Genomic DNA, 21,753 nt, shown 5'->3' on the forward strand with positions numbered 1-21,753 from the left:
GTTGTAATGTATACTTTTCAATAATCTCTACACTTTTTGTTGCAATGGTGCTGAGGCTGTGCACAACTGCAGGTTGCATTTGAAGCAAGTGGCACTTGCAATCAGATATTTTACTTTCAAATGCACATAGATGCAGAAGATTAGAACTGGGCTGTGGGATGTGTTAAAACTCTTTAATGCTTACCCAAAGATTCATGTGTAATTTGTCCTTCAAAAAACAATATGTTGTTGACACTGACATTTTATTTATTAGCTTTCCCCCCAATCTTCTAGCCAAGGAGCTCAGCTCTGCAAAATTTACTTGTAAGTTCTTTTTCCTGTACATTTTGAAATAATAATTAGAGATGAATTTATAGTAAATTTTAGTTCAATTAGGTGAAGAATGTATGGTAAATTTTGGTTAACCTGCCTACAATTACATACTTAGAAGGCTGCTGGCAAAGGTTTGCTTTGGACTCGTATATCTCAGAAAAACCTGAAGTAATCAAGCTTCATTTTCTACCTATTTTAAACATCCTTATACAAAGCATTGAAAGGAAATTTTGAAATATTGTAGCTCAGGTGGTACAGCATGAAGTGAAACAGACAAAATATATTCTTGTCCTTTTATTGAAGATAAGTTAAATCTCAGCATCAAATATTTTCCAAAATTAAAAAATATTTTATCAAATATGTATTTAAAATGGCAGTTTTTAAATTTTCAAAGATTTTTGTTCATATATATATATATTAAAAATGCCTTATATTGAGTTACTTCTAATGCCAGAAACTTAGGACACATCAGCAGTTTTTCCATATAATAGAAATAACTGTAAAATAAGAAATTAACCAGCAGAGTGATATTTATGATAGATCAGAAGTGACAAGTGCAGAGCTTCCAGACAGATTGCATTGATTTAAATAGAAGATTTGGAATATTAACAAACGATGTGCTACATCTTTGCAAAAATGTTTACAACTGCATTAAATGGAAGGATTTTCTTCCCTACTTAAAAATTAGTATCAACCAAATAATCATAGGAACCCGACTCTTCTCCAGAGCCATCTGCGGATTCTGCAGAACTCTCTTCTGTAGGACAATCATATTTCACTTTTATTGGCAGATCCAGGTTCCAGGTAATTTGCATATGACAGGTAAGATCCTGTAAAAATAATCAATGACAGGAGTCAGTCTATTTGGAAGAAATCCATTGATTCCAGTAATACTTCAGAGTGTGTATTTATTGGATGCAATCCTAAACTTAATTCCTTGGGTACGAACTTTACTGCATTTAGCAGGATTTACTTTGGAATAAGCATGCATAGAATTGTCTAATAAATTATTTTTATAAATTTCTTCCCTGATTGTAATGTCCTTTCAAAATAGATTGGAATGATTATTATATAGTCACTGGACTCAATTCACCTGATGAAACAATACCTCTAAAATAAAATTAATTAATTAATTAATTAATAATAATAATAATAATAATAATCATCTATTAGATTTGTATGCCGCCCCTCTCCGAAGACTCAGGGCGGTCACAACAGCAATAAAACAGTACAATACAAATCTAATGTTTATAACTAAAAACCCACTCTCTTAAAAAACAGTCAATACTATACAGTCAAAACCACACATAACTCTTAATGGTCAGAAAAGGGGGTACATTAATTGCCCCATGCCTGGCGACATAGATAGGTCTTCAGGCTCATTATTTTATAAAACCAAAACTGTTGAATGCTGAAGCTTCCATACCTTTAAGTCATCACTACCAATCAAAACGGTATAGTCAAATTCAAGGGCATTGTCACGTTCCTGGGCAGGAAGGAGAAAAAAAAGGTTGGATTAAGGCTGGACAAGATAATTATATTTTAAAGAGCATCTTCTTAGCATCTAGGCACTGTGTGTACTGAGATCAATATTATATTGAGTGTGCAGAATGGCTTATGCTCTGGATGTTTCCTGACATTTTAGTAAAACCATCTTTTCTTTACAATGTCCCGTACCATTGAAGTTGTACTCCAGAAGTTCTACCAAGCCATCCTGGGCGGACTATGAGTTTGATAGTACTTGAACCCTGGAGCATTTTGATTTTTCCAGGTTTGGGCCAGAACAAAAACCAGAACATCTAAGGAGCAAGTAGGGCTAGTACCTTCCCACTTTTTCCACATGGTCTGTGAGCTTATACCATCCTTCTCTTCAGGTCTTTCCTAGCTGTGTCTCTCAATGTTGTGCTTCAAGCTAAAAACTTTGGCAGCTAAGGAAGGCTGTCCTAGAGAGCTTCAGGGAGCAGGGGAATGGGGTATGATATGCTGTGCTTGAAATCAAGGACATGAACAATAGCTAACTGGCCCATCACCAACTCCTAAACCTTCCCAGTCTCTTTTTTTCCTTACCTTACCCCTCGTTCACTGTCAATGTCCTTTGCTTTCTCAAAATATGTTTTCATAGAACACAGAATCATAGGGCTGGAAGGGCAACTGGAGGTCATTTAGTCCAACCCCCCTGCTCAAGGTAGACCTTATACCAGTGATGGCGAACCTTTTTTGGTTTGTGTGCCAAAAGGTGTGTGCATGTACTAGCATAACCCTTCCCTTCCCCCACGCATACACAACCCCTCCCCCCCGTGCTGCCCCCATGCTAGGCACACAGGCCTTTCTGAAGCCTGGTAGGTGAAAAAAAATTGCCAATCGGGCAAACTGGAAGTTCAGGAAAACACACAGAGAAGTGGAGGCAAAAAAATCCACCAATGGACAAACAGGAAGTGTGAAAAAATGCACTTCCGGTTTGCCGCTGTGCTGTTTCTTGTACTCCAGAGGGTTCAGGGAAGCTTCTTGAAGCTCCCGAGTGCAAAAAACAGCACAATAGACAAACCAGAAGTTCAGAAAACATACTTCTAGTTTGCCCATAGAGCTGTTTTTTGCACTCTGGGGCTTCAGGAAGCTTCCATGAACCCTCCGGAGTGCAAAAAACAGCACAACGGCAAACCGGAAGTGCATTTTTTCACAGTTCCTGTTTGTCCATTGGGGGATTTTTTTTGCCTCCAGGGCAGCTTCTCTGAAGTGTCCTGAGGATAAAACAGCCTTTCCAAATCAGCAGGCCAGCACCTGCATGCGCACTGGAACGGAAACATGGCAAAGTCTTGCGTGCCCTCCGATATGGCTCTGTGTGCCACCTATGGTTCACCATCACTGCCTTATACTGTCCTGGTCAAGCGGTTTCATTTCATTTATTGGATTTATATGCCGCCCCTCTCCGAAAACTCGGGGCGGTTGTCCAATCTATTCTTGAAAACCTTGGTGTTAAATCTGAACCAGGCCAGAGATTAAAATTATGAAAACCTTGTACTTAATAGGTCACCAGTGTCTTAGCAAATGAATGTCTAATCTCTGAGTAGTTCTTAGTCATAGAAATTATTATTGTGCATTTTTTTCATTTAGACATTTATTTAACAGGAGTTTTCCCTGAAACACACTGCACCACAAACTAAACATACAGGTTCACCTTAAACATGGGAGGCTAAAATGGGATTGTTGTTCAGTGTTAACTGCTCATTGACTTGGCTGGTGGTTCGTAGGCATTCGTTGGTAAGTCCTTGTCACTTACCCTTTTCTTTGCATCTTTTATTTCCTTCATGTGGTAACCCACATATTCATTTGCTTGCTTCCATGCAATGTAACTGCTTCCGATGTTGGCAAAATATTTTAATTCATCTGGTGATGATGTGGCTGTCAGGGTGGAGGAGGAGGAAACAAAAGAGAGGGAGAGAAGCTAATGAAGGGGGTGATATTTCAATTAAATAAGGCCGTCTTATAAGGTTTTCTCATGCAGAGTCAAAAAATATTTTTATCAGCAAACATTAATATGTTTTATTAAGAGGTAGACATGCTACATCTGATTTGCAAACACCCACTCACCCCTTTGATGAAGTTGAAGATAAATCTTGGTTAGCATTTATATCATCTCCAATAAGTGCCATTTTTGCAAAACTCCAATGGAAAGTAGTTTTTTTTTAAAGAGAGAACTGTTCATTATTTGGATGAAAACAGACATGGATGTGGTTGCATCATTATATTTGTTTGTTTGTTTGTGTTTATTTATTTATTTATTCATTTATTCATTCATTCATTCATTTATTTATTTATTTATTGGATTTGTATGCTGCCCCTCTCTGTAGACTCGGGGCGGCTAACAACAGTAACAAAAAACAGCATGTAAATCCAATACTAAAACAACTAAAAACCCTTATTGTAAAACCAAACATCAATACATACAAACATACCATACATGAATTGTAAAGGCCTAGGGGGAAAGAATATCTCAGTTCCCCCATGCCTGACGGCAGCGGTGGGTTTTAAGGAGCTTACGAAAGGCAAAGAGGGTGGGGGCAATTCTAATCTCCTGGGGGAGTTGGTTCCAGAGGGCCGGGGCCGCCCCAGAGAAGGCTTTTCCCCTGGGCCCTGCCAAACAACATTGTTTTGTTGATGGGACCCAGAGGAGGCCCACTCTGTGGGACCTAACCGGTCGCTGGGATTCGTGCGGCAGAAGGCGGTCTCATAGATATACTTACTTACTTACTTAACTTACAAATTGGTAGTATACAAAGATATAACAAATGATACTAGTAAGAGAGGAACATTAGGACATGGGACGGAAGGCATGCTGGTGCACTTATGCAGACCCCTTACTGACCTCTTAGGAATCGGGAGAGGTCCAACAGTGGATAGTCTTAAGAGTAAAGTTTTGGGGGTTAGGTGATGATACTACCAAGTCAGGTATGAGTTCCATGCATTAACTCTTCGGTTACTAAAGTTGCATTTCCTGCAGTCGAGTTTAGAGCGGTTGTGTAGTTTTTAAAAGGCTAGACTGCTAATCAAATTAATAATCCGGGATGTCCTCTATTTAAAAACAGTCATGACTGTTCAATCTTACAACAGACCTTCCCCAAGGTTAGTTACAACCAGGGGAGGGCTACTGCCCGGACTGGGGGTGGGGGACACACAGTGGTGTAGCGAAAATGGAGCTCCATCCCAGAGGAAGATATTGAAAGAAAATGCAGGGCGTCCTGCATAAGCCATGCCCACAGTATGATAGTAAAAATTTTGGTAGCCCTTCCCTGTTTACAGCCCAATCCCAAAGTGATATTCATTGAAGAATCCTGGGGTTGTTCACCCTTGTAACCGACTGCATAGATGCAACACCCACCCATCCTCCGCCATATTCCATGTCCTCATCCTGGCCCGCCATTGGTCCTGTTTCGCTACCCCGTTGGTGCTGTTCCCCATCCTCCATCTTTGATCGCTCATCTTTTTGAAGATCTTCAGAGCTGAGGAAAGGAGGACAGGCCATTCCATTGCTGTGCCACGTGGCACAATTCCACAAATGGCTGGCTTTTTCTGAGTGATGCCACCAAGGCTAAGGCTAGTGAATGAGTTTTGGCCACATTATTTTTCACTCAGAAAAAGATAATTGTTTGAGGGATTGTGCCACGTGGCCTACGAACAGACTGGCTTGTCCTCCTTCCACAGCCCAATCTTCTCAGCTCTGGAGATCTTCAAAAAATAACTGAAGTATTGACAGAATGGGAAGAAGGTCCAAATGGTTGTAGGGACCCTAAGGAATGGGAAGTGGAGTATGGAGGCTTCTCTCCGCCTTTTCCGGTCCTGTTTCCTCCCGGGAGATTCCTAGAGAGGCTCCACCGAGGTTTCTCCCTGCCTTTTCCAGTTAGAGTTTTGGAGGCTCGGGTTTATAAGTGGAAAATGGTTCTTGAGAAGAGGCAAAAAAATCTTGAATACCCGGTTTTTATTTTTAAAAGTTTGTAAGTACAGTAGTACCTCGTGATACGAACCCCTCGTCTAATGAACTTTTCGAGATACGAACCCGGGGTTCGGGATTTTTGTGCCTCTTCTTACGACCTTTTTTTGCCTTACGAACCCGCCGCTGCAAACGCCGAACCCAGAAGTTCGGCAAAAGTTTGGAGTTCGGCCGAGAAGCGCCGCCACCTGGCTGTCGCCTTTTGAAACATCACGGAGACGTCCTTCCTGGCCAGCCGAAACATGGACTCCAGGAAGGACGTCTTCGTGACGTCGAAGCTCTGCCCATGGAATTCCCTATTGGGATTCCCCACCTCCGTTTCAGCCTCCCGACCGGCCGACAGCTCTGCAGCTCTTCTGCAAAGCTGACAGCCAGGCGGCGACGCTTCTCAGCGGCCTCCTGAACCCGAACTTTGCCGAACTTCCGGGTTCGGCATTCGAGGGAACACCAAGAAGCCCCCCAGCTGTTTTAAAAGGTGACAGCCGGGTGGCGGCGCTTCTCGTCGGCCTCCCGAACCCAAACCCGAACCAAACTTTGCTGAACTTTTTGGGTTCGGGAGAACGCCGAGAAGCCCCCCGGCTGTTTCAAAAGGTGACAGCTAGACGGCGGCACTTCTCGGTGGCCTCCCGAACCCGAACTTTGCTGAATTTCCGGGTTCGGGAGAACGCCGAGAAGCCCCCCAGCTGTTTCAAAAGGTGATAGCCGGGTGGTGGCGCCCAGCGGAGCGTCGTTTTTGTGATTGTTTTTTCTTTGCACGCATTAATCCCTTTTACATTGTTTCCTATGGGAAACATTGTTTCATCTTACGAACTTTTCACCTTATGAACCTCCTCCCCGAACCAATTAAGTTTGTAAGATGAGGTATCACTGTAGAGGCGTCTTTAGGTAGAGGTACCATTGTATTACAAAAGTTTTTATTTTTTATTGTTGCTAAGCATAATATTTCAAAAGCAGAAAAAATGGAGGGGTGTCAAAGTGCATATAGCACCTTTTCTTAGAACAATTTGCTGAACTCTGCATCGTTTATCATTATTTTAGGTGGTAAAACCTTATTATTCAGGTTAAATTGCTGTGTTGGCACTTTGCGATAAATAAGTGGGGTTTGGATTGCAGTTTGGGCACTCAGTCTCTACAAGGTTTGCTATCAATGATCTAAAACTCGTTGCCTGGTGTTACACAATGCAAGTAAGTTAAAGACAGAATATGCTAAATTTGGTTAGTTTTGGTTAGTTTTAATGTTAATTTAATGTTCAATTTCTTCCTTCAGCTTTGTGCATTCTGCAAAATCAGATCAATGGGTAAGTTCATTGCTCAATGTATTGTGCAAATCTAAAAATTGGTTAATTAGGGGAGAGGCATGTAGTCCTGGGTGGTTATGAAAAAGATTTCCTGCCAAGGATGTACCTTTAAGTTTTGTATATAGGTTGAAGTCATCCTTCTTGATTTGATCAGCATCTTTGTTGTTTGCACAATTGATTTCAATCACTGGTTTAGATGTCTTCTGGTAAAGTACATTTGCACTGCATTTTCCTAGGTTTTGCTTTAAAGAAAAAAGAAAAAGAAAATAACATATGGGGTTGTTTTTTTGCAAACTTCCTTGCTATGTCATCCTTTCCTATATCTAGCAGCAGACTGTGAAAAAAGAAAAACTGTTTACAGAATCAACCATGCCACTTCTAAGGTGGAAAACTACTTGAGGGCAATGGAAACAAATTTTGCAAATTATTAATTGTTGTGATTCAGCCTGAGGCTCCTCAGGGAACGGCTGGAACTCTGCCGGCTCCATGCTCAGAGGGGGAGGACGAGGAACAGGAGGAGGAGGAGGACCAGGCAGACGGGGAAGAGGAATGTCAGGACGAGGAGGAGGGAGAACAGCCTGAGACCCCCGGGGGGAGCTCTCCCCAGCGAGTAGCCTGGAGTCATTAGATGAGAACGCACAAGCCATCATAGATATGAGGCAGAGAAGGGCAGCACAACGAAGGGGACAATTAGCCAGGTATTTCCATCCCTAATAGGCAACAGCTGGGTTTGGGTGTGGTTCTCCTCAGAAAGGTTGAAAAGGCAGGCCCGCCCTTCCTGTATTGTGGAGAGTTATCTTTTGGGAGTCCTGTGACCTTGCTTCGATCCTTGGCGTCTCTGATTCTGGCTTGTGGCCTCGAAGGCTGAAAACTTGGGGGAGGCGTGGGTTTTATTATCTACAGTGTTGTTTTTGCCAGCAAGAATCCTGTTTTATTGCCTGGCCGTCATGAGTCTTCTGTGAAGCTTCATAGCATTCCAGTTTGTAAGAACAGTTTTTGTTATCTGTGTTTGCTTTCAAATATATAAACTGCCTTTGCTTTTTACCAGTGTGTCTGGCTACTCTTTTTAGTTGGTGTTGGCGTCTGGGGGGACCCAGACAGAACATTAATTGGACTTGTTCATTGGACTTATATGCCTCCCTTTTCCAAAGACTCTGAAGAATGTTGCAGAGAAGGGGGAAAAATCCATATTTCTATTATCACTGCTCTGACTCAGAAAGTCTTTTCACTGCTATTTTGTAAAACACACCCGGGATAAATATTTTCTGCTGTTAGAAGCTATTTCTAGGAGGTTTGTTTGCAGTTTATCTCTTCCGAAAAGATACCAAGGATATGGGAAATTCAAGCATAATGTAGTGAGAAAAATGTAGCTTGGTCAGAGACAGATACATGGAAAGGAAGATAAGCTTTCATACAATTAAATCCTACAACTTCTCCACTTACAATCCCATATTTCAGGGAAGCAAATACAGTGGTACCTCTACTTAAGAACGCCTCTACTTAAGAACTTTTCTAGATAAGAACCAGGTGTTCAAGATTTTTTTGCCTCTTCTTAAGAACCATTTTCTACTTAAGAACCCAAGCCCGGAAAAATTTCCCAGGAAATTTGAAAGCGGTACGAAGGCCCGGCAAGTTTCTTGCCATTCCCCCTGGGTTTCTCTCTCTGGCGCAGTGTATGGGAGGCAGCCCCGTGCCGGGTGTATGGGAGGCGCGTGCTCCTCCTTGCCACCTCAGACTCCCTCTTTTTTTTTTAAGCCTTAAAGTTTTGGATTTTTTTGATTCCCCTCACTTCACCTTCTTCCTTCGGCCTCGACTGTCCTCCTCTTCCTCTTCCTCCTCCCACCCAAATTCCGAGCTTTTATTTCTTTCCTAATGGGTTTGCACGCTTTATTTGCTTTTACATTGATTCCTATGGGAAAAATTGCTTCTACTTACAAACTTTTCTACTTAAGAACCTGGTCACGGAACGAATTAAGTTCTTAAGTAGAGGTACCACTGTATTGCTTTAGGAGTACCCCCACAGCCATTTAATGGAGGCATTTGACTAGGTGTAAATCACTGGTGCTTGGTACTGCAATCCTCTGATCAGTAGTGACACAGAATGTGGGTAGACATGTCTTCTGCCCCTTGGATTGGGAATGGTGGGGGGCAATTTGAAGTGACTGCACAGTATCTAACCTGCAAATCCTGCTTTGCTGGGTGTCTCAGCACATTTATTGATTTGATTTGATTTGTATGCACCCCTTTCCAAAGACTCGGGGTGGCAATGAAGTGCTACTGATAACCAGCATCACCTCTCTGCCTCTGATTTGACCAAATGATTCATTGGAGGTCCTACCTTAGTGTTTATAATTGCCCACAAGGGGGCAATTTGATTTTTAATAGGGGCAATTGGAACCTTGTTTAAACAAAAATCAGGCATGGGGGAACTGAGATATTCTTCCCCCCTAGGCCTGTACAATTTATGCATGGTATTTTTATATGTATGCTTGGTTTTATAAATAAGGGTTTTTTAGTTGTTTTAGTATTGGATTGTTACATGCTGTTTTTATCACTGTTGTTAGCCGCCCCGAGTCCACGGAGAGGGGCGGCATACAAATCCAATAATTAAATTAAATTAAATTAAATTAATATATAAAGACATTGAGCCAGGGTGGCGCAGTGGTTAGAGTGTAGTAATGCAGGCTACCTCTGCTGACTGCCGGTTGCCTGTAATTTGGCAGTTCCAATCTCACCAGGCTCAAGGTTGACTCATCCTTCCATCCTTCCAAGGTGGATAAAATGAGGACCCAGATTTTTGGGTGCAATATGCTGGCTCTGTGAACCGTTTAGAGAAGGTCGTAAAACATTGTAAAGTGGTATATAAGTCTAAGTGATATCACTATTTCTATTCCTGAAGGCGGAAGCCACAGCAGAAAAGGCTGTTCTCCTGGATCCTGACAACTAAAATGCCTTGGCTGATGGGGTCTACAACATACTCCCTTCTGCTGGCATGAATGGGATGGGCTAAGCCCATTGGGGTGAATCGATTTCTCAGATAGCCTGGATCCATGCCACGAAGGGATTTTTTAAAGTATTAGGTTTGTTATATATTATTAGAAAGCAAATATATTATACTTGCATTGTTTTTACATGCTGTAAGTTATCCAGAGTTGCTATATGAGATGCGTGGCTATATAAATCAAATGAATGCATGATGGATGGATTTTGCTCAGCCATACCAAAAGGAGCCCATTGTATCCAAGCACTCTGCAGAATTTGTTAGATATGATACTGAAGAAAGCAGATATCATGGTTGGTTTCCCGTGCATTGGTGCCAGGAAAAAAATTATATTATAGAAATTCTTCTACAGAAAGTACAACAATCCACTTACCCCAGTTTGGATGTGTTTTGTATAAAACCGCAGAGAGTACACGTGTCCAACTCCTGGGATGTTCTGCAAGACATATAAACTAAGGTTACACTTCAAAATATGTATGGCACACATGGTACAAACACCTTTTAAAGCAGCAGGTCATTAAAATGCTATATGGCATTTATGCAGTAGTCCTGTTGGATATGTCTTTTCTATCATTTCAGGAATGTTAGCAAAACTCTACGTAGTTGGGATGCAATGAGTCTTTTCTGCTTTGTGTTCATCATCCTAAATAAATCCCCATTTAGACATTATCACTTATTTATTTATTTGTTTGTTTGTTGACTTCTATGCTGCCCTTCTTGAGGCGACTCAGGGCAGCGTACAACATTGCAATACAAACAATATACTGTATGTGTAGAATCCTAATTATTAAAAAAAAAAGAAATATATAAAATTAGCAAAAATACTAAAAACCCCATGCACGGTCATCCACATTCATCCAATTCAATCACTCACAACAACATCGGCCAGAGACAATCTCGTTGCTCACAGCCCCCATGCCTGCTGGCAGAGGTAGGTCTTGAGAGCTTTACAAAAGACCAGGAGGGAGGGAGCGATACGTATCTTTTTTAAATGATAGGGTTTTATATGTTTTTAATATTAGATTTGTTTCATTGTTATATTGTTTTATTATTGTTGTGAGCCGCCCCGAGCCTTCGGAGAAGGGCAGCATACAAATCTAATAAATTATTATTATTATTATTATTATTATTATTATTATTATTATTATCATCATCATCATCATCATCATCATCATCATCTTTGGAGGGAGTTCGTGCCAGAGGGCTGGGGCCACCACAGAGAAGGCTCTTCTCCTAGGCCAGTGATGGCAGATCTTTTTTTCCTCAAGTGCTGAAAGAAGATATGTACGCACTATCGCACATGCACAAGTGCCCACACCCATAATTCAATGCCTGGGGAGGGCGAAAACAGCTTTCCTGCCCCCTGGAGGCGGGAAACAGCCTGTTTAACAACTTCTGGTGGGCCCAGTAGGCTCGTGTTTTGCCCTCCTCAGCCTCCAAAGGCTTCCCTGTAGCTGGGCGAGGGTAACATGCCCTCCCCCACCCTGTAAGCTCTCTGGAAGTAGGCAGCATTAACTGTCTGTCCTTGAGGAACAAACTCCTTATGGACCACTCCTTTACTGTAGAAAAAGACAATGAGCATTGTTTTCACTTTTGATTTGCTCATTCTTGCCTTTTTGGGCTTGGGGGACTGGTCGGTGTGCCCCTCAGAGCTTTGGCATTTTATTTCTGGGTCGTATTCACAAACCCAGGTTTCATCACCAGTGATGACATTGTCCAAATAATCAGGTTCAATTTCTATACGTTGCAAAAGTTCAAAAGTTCAAAGTTTTGTTTGTGACACGGTCGACGCGCAGAAGTTTACAATAACGAATGAGCCGGGGTGGCGCAGCAGGTAGAGTGCTGTACTGCAGGCTACTGAAGCTGACTTGTAGATCTGAAGGTCAGCGGTTCAAATCTCATCACCGGCTCAAGGTTGACTCAGCCTTCCATCCTTCCGAGGTGGGTAAAAGGAGGACCCGGATTGTGGGGGCAATATGCTGGCTCTTTTTAAAAAGTGCTATTGCTAACATGTTGTAAGCCGCCCTGAGTCTAAGGAGAAGGCCGGCATAAAAATTGAATGAATGAATGAATAAATAAATAAATAAATGATGTCCTGACGCTTCCACAACTTGGATAGCACTGAGATTGGTTTTGCAGCAAAGCTTAGCTTTCCCCCCACCTACTCCAAGTGCTTCGGTCCCACTCCAACCAATAGGAGCGCCGCGGGAAATTCAATTGCATTACTTTTGGAACACACCCTGTAATCATCTTCAGTACTCTTTTCCTTATCCAAATTTCCATGAATTCTTCCTATAGTGCAGTACTAAATGTGGGCATGGTATTTCACATACCACGATGACCAAAGCAGAATTACTACTTTTCATTATTGAACTTTAGGTGATGTCTGAAATCAAAAATACTGAGGAGTGGACCCAGGCTTCATCGCTGCAGCAATTGACTGATTGAAATGAAAGTGGTATTTGTCAAGTATTCATTTCTGCCTTTTCACATACGGTAGTTAATAAAATTTTAGGCTTCTCACCCCTGCTTTATGTGATAGTCCTGTTTTGTGTATTCTATAACAGTACACACAATTGCAAGAGTTGCTTCTGGAAATTAAAAATGTAAAGACACTCAAGTCCAGTTTATGTCCTCGTGACCACATCCCAAAAGTTTTCTTTCATTTTTTTCAACTTGTCTATCTCATCTAAACCATGGAATTTCTATATGGCTTCCTATCTATGTATACCCACATATCTCTCTGCTTAACTCCATGGAAAAGGGAAGGAAAGTGTTAGTGGCAGTTCAGTGGGTTTGGCTTATGCAATAGGATTTCCTTACAGTGGAAACAATTGAAGGAAACCCTGCCCAGATTAGATAGAAAAGGCAGATTTAGTCTGTTGTAACAAAATCAGTCCAAGGCCTTGAGTCAATAGCAACAGCAGACATATATGTACTGCTTTACAGGCCTCTCTGATCAATTTACGGAGTCAGCCTATTGCCCCCAACAATCTGGGTCCTCATTTTACCCACCTCGGAAGGATGGAAGGCTGAGTCAACCTTGGGCCTGGTGAGATTTGAACTGACAAATTGCAGGCAGCCAGCAGGCTGCAGTCTCACCCCTGCATCGCTGCGGCTCTTAAACATTAATACAGGGCTGTCCAACCTTTGGCCTACCTGGGTTGCACTGCATTATATATAAAATATAATGTATATATATATATATTAACACCCTTGAAAACGTCCAAAGATATTTCACCAGAAGAGCCCTTCACTTCTCCACTCGAAACAGAATACCCTACGAAAATAGGGTATTTTCCTGGGTCTACAAAGCTTAGAACTACAGCACCTAAAACACGATTTAAGTATTGCCCACAAGATCATATGCTACAACGTCCTACCGGTCAATGACTACTTCAGCTTCAACCACAACAACACAAGAGCACGCAACAGATTCAAACTTAATACGAACCGCTCCAAACTTGACTGTAAAAAATATGACGTTAACAATCGAGTTGTCGAAGCATTACTGGACTCAATAGTGTCAACCCCTAACCCCCAACATTTCTTCCTTAGACTCTCCACGATTGACCTCTCCAGGTTTCTAAGAGGCCAGTAAGGGGCGTACATAAGTGCACTAGTGTGCCTTTCGTCCCCTGTCCAATTGTCTTTCCTTTATCTCATATATCACATATATTTTCTTCCTTTCATATATCTTCTCTTCTATTTTCACTTTTATCCTTATATATATTACTTCATGTTTATTTTCTTCCTATGTATTTGTGTATTGGACAAATGAATAAATAAATAAAATAAATAAATATTGCTAGAAGTCACATAATGATATTAAATGTTTACAGTTTTGTAGAGGCTGCTTTACTGGCTGTCCAGGACCACAGGTTGGATGTTAACACTTTTATCATTATGGCTTGAGGTTTTTGATGTTGGTTATATCCCATTTGTATTGGAAGCACTGAGTCACTTTCAGGTTGAAAGAATAACATACTGACATCATCTTTGGGGGAAACACCCAGTTGGGGGCTCCTTTCATGTACCTGGAAGAAGCTGGAGTGAAGGATAGGAGCTCACCCTGCCCCATGGCAGCACTCGGATCTCGAACAAAGGCTTGCTGCTTGCCAACCCAGTGTCCTAACCATATTATGGGCTCATTGTTTGAAGTCAGTAAATGCACCAAAATAAATCCCAGTAGTGTTGTGGTTAGCTCTGGCCCAGCTCCTGCCCCAAAGACTGTGGATGTGGGGGAGACATCCACATGCTGCAGGCCTGTTTTGCTCCCGGTGGAATCTGCTGATGAAGGCTCCTCTGAACAAGAAGACATGAGTGACAGGGAGGAGGAGAGTGTGGCAGACAGCTCAGAAGGAAATCAATTATCTATCTCCTCCTTGGATTCGGAACAAGAGTTAATGATACAGCCACGCATGCGGAGAGCGATGCATAGGCAACAACAACTGAGATTATTATCAAAGAAAATGAGGCCACCTGTGATTGGGTGGGGCTGTGGTAATTAGTGAGTCTGCTATAAAGAGCAGCGTGTGGGTTTGGCCATTGTGGAGGATTATCTGATCGTTGTGTTTCGTGCCTGCCTTGCTGACTTCGACCTTGGTGTGTTGCTTTTCCCCCGCTTTGAAACTAAAGCAGAGCAAAGTGTGTTTCACTTTGTGAAAGAAGGAGGCCTGTGAATTGCTTCACAGCTGCAAATTACTTGTACAAATTACCAGTTTGTTTGGAGACGAGTGCTCTTTGCTATACCAAAAGAGGGCTTAGTTTATTTGAATTTTCGTTATAAAGAATATTGTTTTGAATTTTCAAACGTGTGTGTGTCTGAAATTTGTACCTGTGAATTTTCGGGAGGATTCTACCAGAGAGCCCGACAGAACAAGTAGTAACCAAACTTTTTTAAACATATGAAATGAGCTGAATAGTATTGTGAAATTTTGGACAAATCCTTTTCTGGACAACCAAGAAACATAAAATAAAGCAAGGCTAAGCCAACAGACGTCAAAAGTTTTCCTACGCAAAGCCAATGTAAAAAATACAGAACTTTTATAGTTCCCAACAATTTATGCAGAACCTGCATCAAAGCATTTTGAATCCATAAAACACTAGTTCATTTACTTTTTTTATTTTAAATCAAGGAATGGCATTTTCCTCAGAAGAATAACTTCACAGCACATTGCGTTCAAAAGCAGACATCTGATGCAAATGAAATTTTAACAAATATTCTCTTTCAGTTTTGGCCAGCCAGTTGGTTTGTTTTGTAAAACATTTCAGAGTTTTCTTATTTTTATCTTTTGCTCTTCTGTAAACATAAAAGGTGAAAAGAAAATACCTTACAGTCTTTGCTGCCTGCTTCAAAAATGTTTCTATAGAGAGTTTATATAATATTATGTAGCTTATTGCAAAATAAGAAAAGATACACAGGCAGAGATTACAATCCGAAAGTGATTTTAAATGTAGCATTTCTCAATAAGGTTGACACTCAGTCATCAATATTTCCACGTAGCTTGATATGAAGGATGCGGAGATATGACTAAAATTCACAATTGTTTTTCTAGTTGTGGTTATACGGCATTAATGAAGTCTGCTTGGTTTGTATTTTTAAATGCAAGTAGTAGTGGTTTAAACCACGATTAAACAAACCATAGCTTAACACTATGTGTGAAGCTGTCCCTCCACCCTTTGACTTTCAAATGACAACATTTTTGGAAGATTTAAGAAACACAAGGAACAATCTGCTTTGTGTTGACATCACAATATTCTTTACTATAGTTTGTTGAACAAACACATAAATCTAGATGACAGCTTCATATGTGGTACAGAATTTGCTGTTTCACACTTTTAGGGATATATGTTTATGGAATCCTAAAAAGATAGAGTGCTAATTTATTCTGCTTCTAGACAAACCTTTTTTTTTCCTGGACAGAATGGAGACAGAATAAGACCCTGCATTTATTACATTCGTACAAACCAAGTTTAATGCCTAAAGTTTATTTTTTCCCTGTGTTCCAAATACAGTATTGTTTAATCATCAATTAATCAGCAAAGAAGAAAAAAAAAGTGACTAACTGGCTAAAAGGCTAGTCACACTATTCAATCTTCTAACTAGTCACTTTTAGATCAGTGTTTCTCAACCTCAGCAATTTTAAGATGTGTGGACTTTAACTCTCAAAATTCCCTAGCCAGCATTTCTGCTAGAATGTGTTAGGCCAACTGTGTTAATTAGATTACAACTCCCTTTGGCCAGGGAAGCTGGGAATTCTGAAGTTTTAATAGGTGGGAAGAGTTCAAATAGTACGGCCAATCAGGAATGAACTCAAATTTAAGAACTTGGCAGTCTAGCTTTTAATAAGCTTATTTTATTTATTTATTTATTTATTTATTTGTCCAATACACAATACATATTGAGGAGAATAGGCATGAAGTATTACATATAAAGAAAAGATATGAAAATAGAGGAGAAGATATATGAAAGGGAGGAAAGATATATGATATATGGGATAAGGGGAGACAAATTGGACAGGGGACGAAAGGCACACTGGTGCACTTATGTACGCCCCTTACTGATCTCTTAGGAACCTGGAGAGGTCAATCGTGGATAGTCTAAGGGAGAAATGTTGGGGGTTAGGGGTTGACACTACTGAGTCAGATAATGAGTTCCACACTTCAACAACTCGATTGCTAAAGTCATATTTTTTACAGTCAAGCTTGGAGCGATTAATAGTAAGTTTGAATTTGTTGCGTGCTCTTGTATTGTTGTGGTTGAAGCTGAAGTAGTCATTGACAGGCAGGATGTTGCAGCATATGATTTTGTGGACAATACTTAGATCGTGTTTTAGGCGTCGTAGTTCTAAGCTTTCTAGGCCTATGATTGATAGTCTGTTTTCGTAGGGCATTCCGTTTCGAGTGGAGGGAGTGAAGGGCTCTTCTGGTGAAGTATCTTTGGACGTTTTCCAGGGTGTTAATGTCCGAGATGTGGTGTGGGTTCCAGACAGATGAACTGTATTCAAGGATGGGTCTGGCAAATGTTTTGTAGGCTCTGGTGAGTTGTGGGAACTGGTCCTAAAGTGGCTTGTCTAGAACTTGTAGTCACTCAGCTAAAAATCTATGGTAAAGCCCACCAATTTAGGAATTAAAATAATGTGGCCATAATGACCCTTTATAGGTCAGTAGTATTATTAATGCTTAGAAAAAGCAGAGTTCTTAGAGATGAAGCTCAGAATGAAGGAAATGCCATCAGATTGTAATTATTGCTTCTGGACCAAGGACAGCAAAACTTCTCTGAACTCATGAAAGCTTATCCAAAGGACTCACTAGAGAAGAGCCTAATGGTGGGAATAATAATAATAATAATAATAATAATAATAATAATAATAATAACAACAACAATAATAATAACAACAACAACAATAACAACAACAACAATGAGTTAGAAGGGACCTTGGAGGTCTTCTAGTCCAACCATCTGCTTAGGCAGGAACACCTACATTACTTCAGACAGATGGCTAGCCAACATCTGCTTAAAAATAAACTATTTCAACTCCTACCCTCAAAACGTCACTACAGAGCACTGCACACCAAGACAACTAGACACAAGAACAGTTTTTTCCCGAACGCCCTCAATCTACTAAACAAATAATTCCCTCAACGCTGTCAGACTTTTTACTAACAATATCATATGCTGCAACGTCCTGCCTGTCGGCGACTACTTCAGCTTCAACCACAACAACACAAGAGCACACAACCGATTTAAACTTAATATTAATCGCTCCAAACTTGACTGTAAAAAATATGACTTCAGTAACCGAGTTGTCAAAGCGTGGAACTCATTACCGGACTCCATAGTGTCATCCCCAAACCCCCAACACTTTACCCTTAGATTATTTACCGTTGACCTATCCAGATTCTTAAGAGGTCAGTAAGAGGCGAGTACAAGTGCACTAGAGTGTCTTCCGTCCCCTGTCCTATTGCTCTCCTATATCTCCTATACCTTTCTTCTATTCTTATATCTCTTCTTCTATTCTTTCAATGATATGTTCTATTACTATATCTTCTTTTCTATTCTTTCATAGATACATTTTACTATGAGTATCTCCTCTATAACCTTCATCATGTATTTTACTATGTGTGTGTATGTATATATATACCCACTAAAACTCTCATTGTGTATTGGACTAAATAAATAAATAATCAAATAAATAAATAAATAAATAAATAAATCTGCACTTCTATTTTTCTACCAGTTTTTCTCATCTTTCCTATCATCCTTTTCCTTCCACTTAAGGACTGTATGACTGTAACTTGTTGCTTGTATCCTAAGATTTTTTTATTAATATTGTTTCTTCATTGTTTAATGATCCCTATGACCATCATTAAGTGTTGCACCACATGATTCTTGACAAATGTATCTTTTTCTTTTATGTATGCTGAGAGCATCTGCACCAAGACAAATTCCTTGTGTGTCCAATCACACTTGGCCAATAAAATTCTATTCTATTCTATTCTGCCCATCTATCCTCTACAATTTCACATATTCAAAATTTCTAGTGTTGGGGCATTCACAACTTCTGATTGAATGATTGAGGGGAAAAGAAGAAAGGGATGGGAGAGAAAAGGTGGCTGAATGGAGTCACTGAAGCAGTCGGCATGAGCTTAAATGGACTCCGGGGGATGATAGAGGACAGGAAAGCCTGGAGGAATGTTGTCGATGGGGTTGCGAGCGGTCGGACACGACTTTGCGACCAACAAGAACAACAAAGGATGCTGGCTGATTTTGATAGTGTTAAGATTTTATCTGAGATAAGAGATAAGAAAGCAGACTTATGTTATTCTTATTTAATAGAAAAGTGAACACAAGAACAAGGGGGCACAATCTGAGGTTAGTTGGGGGAAAGATTAGAAGTAAGGTGAGAAAATATTGTTTTACTGAAAGAGTAGTAGATGCTTGGAACAAACTTCCAGCAGACGTGGTTAGTAAATCCACAGTAACTGAATTTAAACATGCCTGGGATAAACATATATCCATCCTAGGATAAAATAAGGGCAGACTAGATGGACAATGAGGTCTTTTTCTGCCGTCAATCTTCTATGTTTCTATCTGCTGAAAGCAATATAGGTCTAAGATTTGAAGATTAAATACCTTCAAGAAAAAAAACCCCACTTCTCTTTTCTGGTTAAATGAGGGATGGTTATTTTTAAGAGTATCAACATAATTATTTTATGTATTGGTCACCTAACTCCTGTGGATTGTGGGCAGGGTACAAAACATTTAAAACATAATGTAGCATTTAATATTTCTGCATAGGTTGATGATAAATTATTGCAATCACTGCTGTTAGCATGTTTATTCTGTTTTGATGTCATTTTGTTAACACTTAAAAGCCAAACACAGGGACTCAGGTTTTAAGCATAATTTTCATCCAGTGACAAAGTCTCTAAGTCTCTTTTCTGCCTTAGCCACATTCTATCTATCTATCTATCTATCTATCTATCTATCTATCTATCTATCTATCTATCTATCTATCATCCATCTATCTATCTATCTATCTATCTATCTATCTATCTATCTATCTATCTGTTTATTAGATTTTTATGCCACCCTTCTCGGACTCAGGGTGGCGTACAATATTATAAATGCAAACAATATATGTAAAGAAATTTAATTATTTATTTTAAGAATTATACAAAATTACTAACATTCTAGAAAACCCTCATGCACAGCCATTCACATTCATCCAATTCAATCATTCATAATCTCCCCCAGACAATTTTCAAGCATGTTGTTTGCAAAAGTGAGTTTAATGAAAGGACATCATATCATTCTTTGTATAAGAACTCAGTTATTTGAATAAGTAGATGTGCTACTCTCTCACCTATGCCTACTCTCCACTTACAGACCCATGTGGCTTGAGACTTGCAACTGAAAAGTCGAACAAGAGCGGGAGAGGTTATAATTCTTATCAAGGGCGCTCTGCATTCTCTCATCAGCAGGCAGTTAAAAACCGTGGTTATCTCCTTACCTATTAAGAGAAAGCGGATTGGAAGAAGATCTAAACTAAGCACTCTAAACAAGACTGCAAAAAATATGACTAGAGTGATCAATGCCTGCAATGCTCTACCTGACTCTGTGGTTTCTACTCCTAACCCCCAAACCTTTAACTTTAGATTATCTACAATTGACCTCTCCCCCATTGTAAGAGGTCTGTAAGGGGCGTCCATAAGCGCCCCATTGTGCCTACCGTCCCTGTCCTAATGTCCTATTGTCTTTTATTACTTTTTCTCCTTACTTTTCTAATGTTATGCTAATACAAATTACCATCTATAATTGTTTGACATAGGTAGGTAGGTAGGTAGGTAGATAGATAGATAGATAGATGATAAATAGCAATAGAAATGGCATTTAGACTTATAAACTTCTTCACAGTGCTTCATAGCACTCTCAAAGCAGTTTACAGTTAGCTTATAGCCCCCAACAATCTTTATTCTCTAATCTTTATTCTCAGGAAGAAACCACCTGTGTGCTAGGTTGAACAGACTGACTGGATATGCAAAGGATTTGCAAAGCTCTAGTAATAAAAGTCAAGGAGCACAGTTAAAAAAAAGGTGAAGTCCACAAAAAATTCCCAAGTTCGTCCACTGAACAAATTAAACGCCGTTTGGCAGCTTTGTTTTCCTGGCAAAATTCCTCGAAGCGCAATCCCATAAGAACACAAGAGTTGGAAGGGACCTTAGAGGTCTTCTAGTCCGACCCCCTTCCGAAGCAGGACCGGAGCGACAGCGGGAGCTTGGACTCTTCACCACCACCGCCCCCTTACCTACCCTGACCGAGGTCTTCGCGAGGTAGACGACCTTCCGGAGCAAGCTGGGCGAGCCCTGTTGGTAGTTGAGATACTGGACGGCCGTCTGGGCGACCCGCCGGTATTGCAAGTCGGAGGCCTGCAACACGCCCTGGGGAAGAGGCGGCAGGTACTCCGGGTCGCGGCCGGCGCTGGGTCGAGCCGAGCACTGCAGCAGCGGCAGGAGGAGGAGGAGAGCGACCGGCGACATCCCAGGCATCCTAGCGACGAGACAGGGCGACGAAGCTTGGACCCAGATTCAAGTAGCGCCCCAGAGGCTCGGCCCCTCCCCGGCCGGCCTCCAGCCCCGGCGAGGAGGCGCCCTTCTGGGTAGCGCCCACTCCTTCCTCAGGCCCTCCGTTGTCCTTTCGCTGCTACTACAAACCGAGGCCGGCTCTCCACCCCCAGGCCCCCGTCCCCATTCCTCCTCCCTCCCACACAGCCACCCACCCTCCGGGAATGGAGGAGACCGGCTGAGGCAGTTCAGCTTGAGTTTGCTCAGCTGGCTTCCCCTGGCCAGATGTTGTCCAGATGTGTGAGAGGAGTATTTTTATTATTATTATTATTATTATTATTATTATTATTATTATTATTATTATTATTATTATTATTATTATTATTATTATTATTTTATTAGAATTGAAAGGGACCTTGCAGGTTATAGAAACATAGAAGATTGACCGGCAGAAAAAGACCTCATGGTCCATCTAGTCTGCCCTTATAATATTTCCTGTATTTTATATTAGGATGGATATACTGTACTGTAATTTTAGTCTTACTATAAATACAGAATGTGCAATCATAATATTAACAAACCAGTGT

The 21,753-nt window shown here is 40.8% G+C and overlaps 1 protein-coding gene across 1 annotated transcript; it reads right to left on the reverse strand.

The window, feature by feature from the left end:
- Positions 1–591: 591 nt before the first annotated feature.
- Positions 592–21,386, reverse strand: LOC139168125 (ovocalyxin-32-like). The gene is made up of 6 exons (XM_070753530.1): positions 20,915–21,386; positions 10,470–10,532; positions 7,202–7,337; positions 3,590–3,711; positions 1,739–1,798; positions 592–1,142 (listed from the first exon to the last, which is right to left on the reverse strand). Exons 1-6 carry the CDS (start codon positions 21,149–21,151, stop codon positions 990–992), a joined length of 771 nt encoding a protein of 256 aa, XP_070609631.1. The 5' UTR covers positions 21,152–21,386; the 3' UTR covers positions 592–989.
- Positions 21,387–21,753: the final 367 nt, after the last annotated feature.

The sequence above is a fragment of the Erythrolamprus reginae genome, chromosome 5 (genome assembly GCF_031021105.1).
Source record: "Erythrolamprus reginae isolate rEryReg1 chromosome 5, rEryReg1.hap1, whole genome shotgun sequence".
NCBI lineage: Eukaryota > Metazoa > Chordata > Lepidosauria > Squamata > Dipsadidae > Erythrolamprus > Erythrolamprus reginae.

Excerpts from the sequence above, each read along its gene's own strand:
- LOC139168125 (XM_070753530.1), bottom strand. The coding sequence starts at position 21,151 with ATGCCTGGGATGTCGCCGGTCGCTCTCCTCCTCCTCCTGCCGCTGCTG. Across the intron at positions 10,533-20,914 it reads TCGCGAAGACCTCGGTCAGG|AACATCCCAGGAGTTGGACA; the intron begins GTAGGTAAGGGG and ends TATGTCTTGCAG. Across the intron at positions 7,338-10,469 it reads CAAAACACATCCAAACTGGG|CAAAACCTAGGAAAATGCAG; the intron begins GTAAGTGGATTG and ends TTTTCTTTAAAG.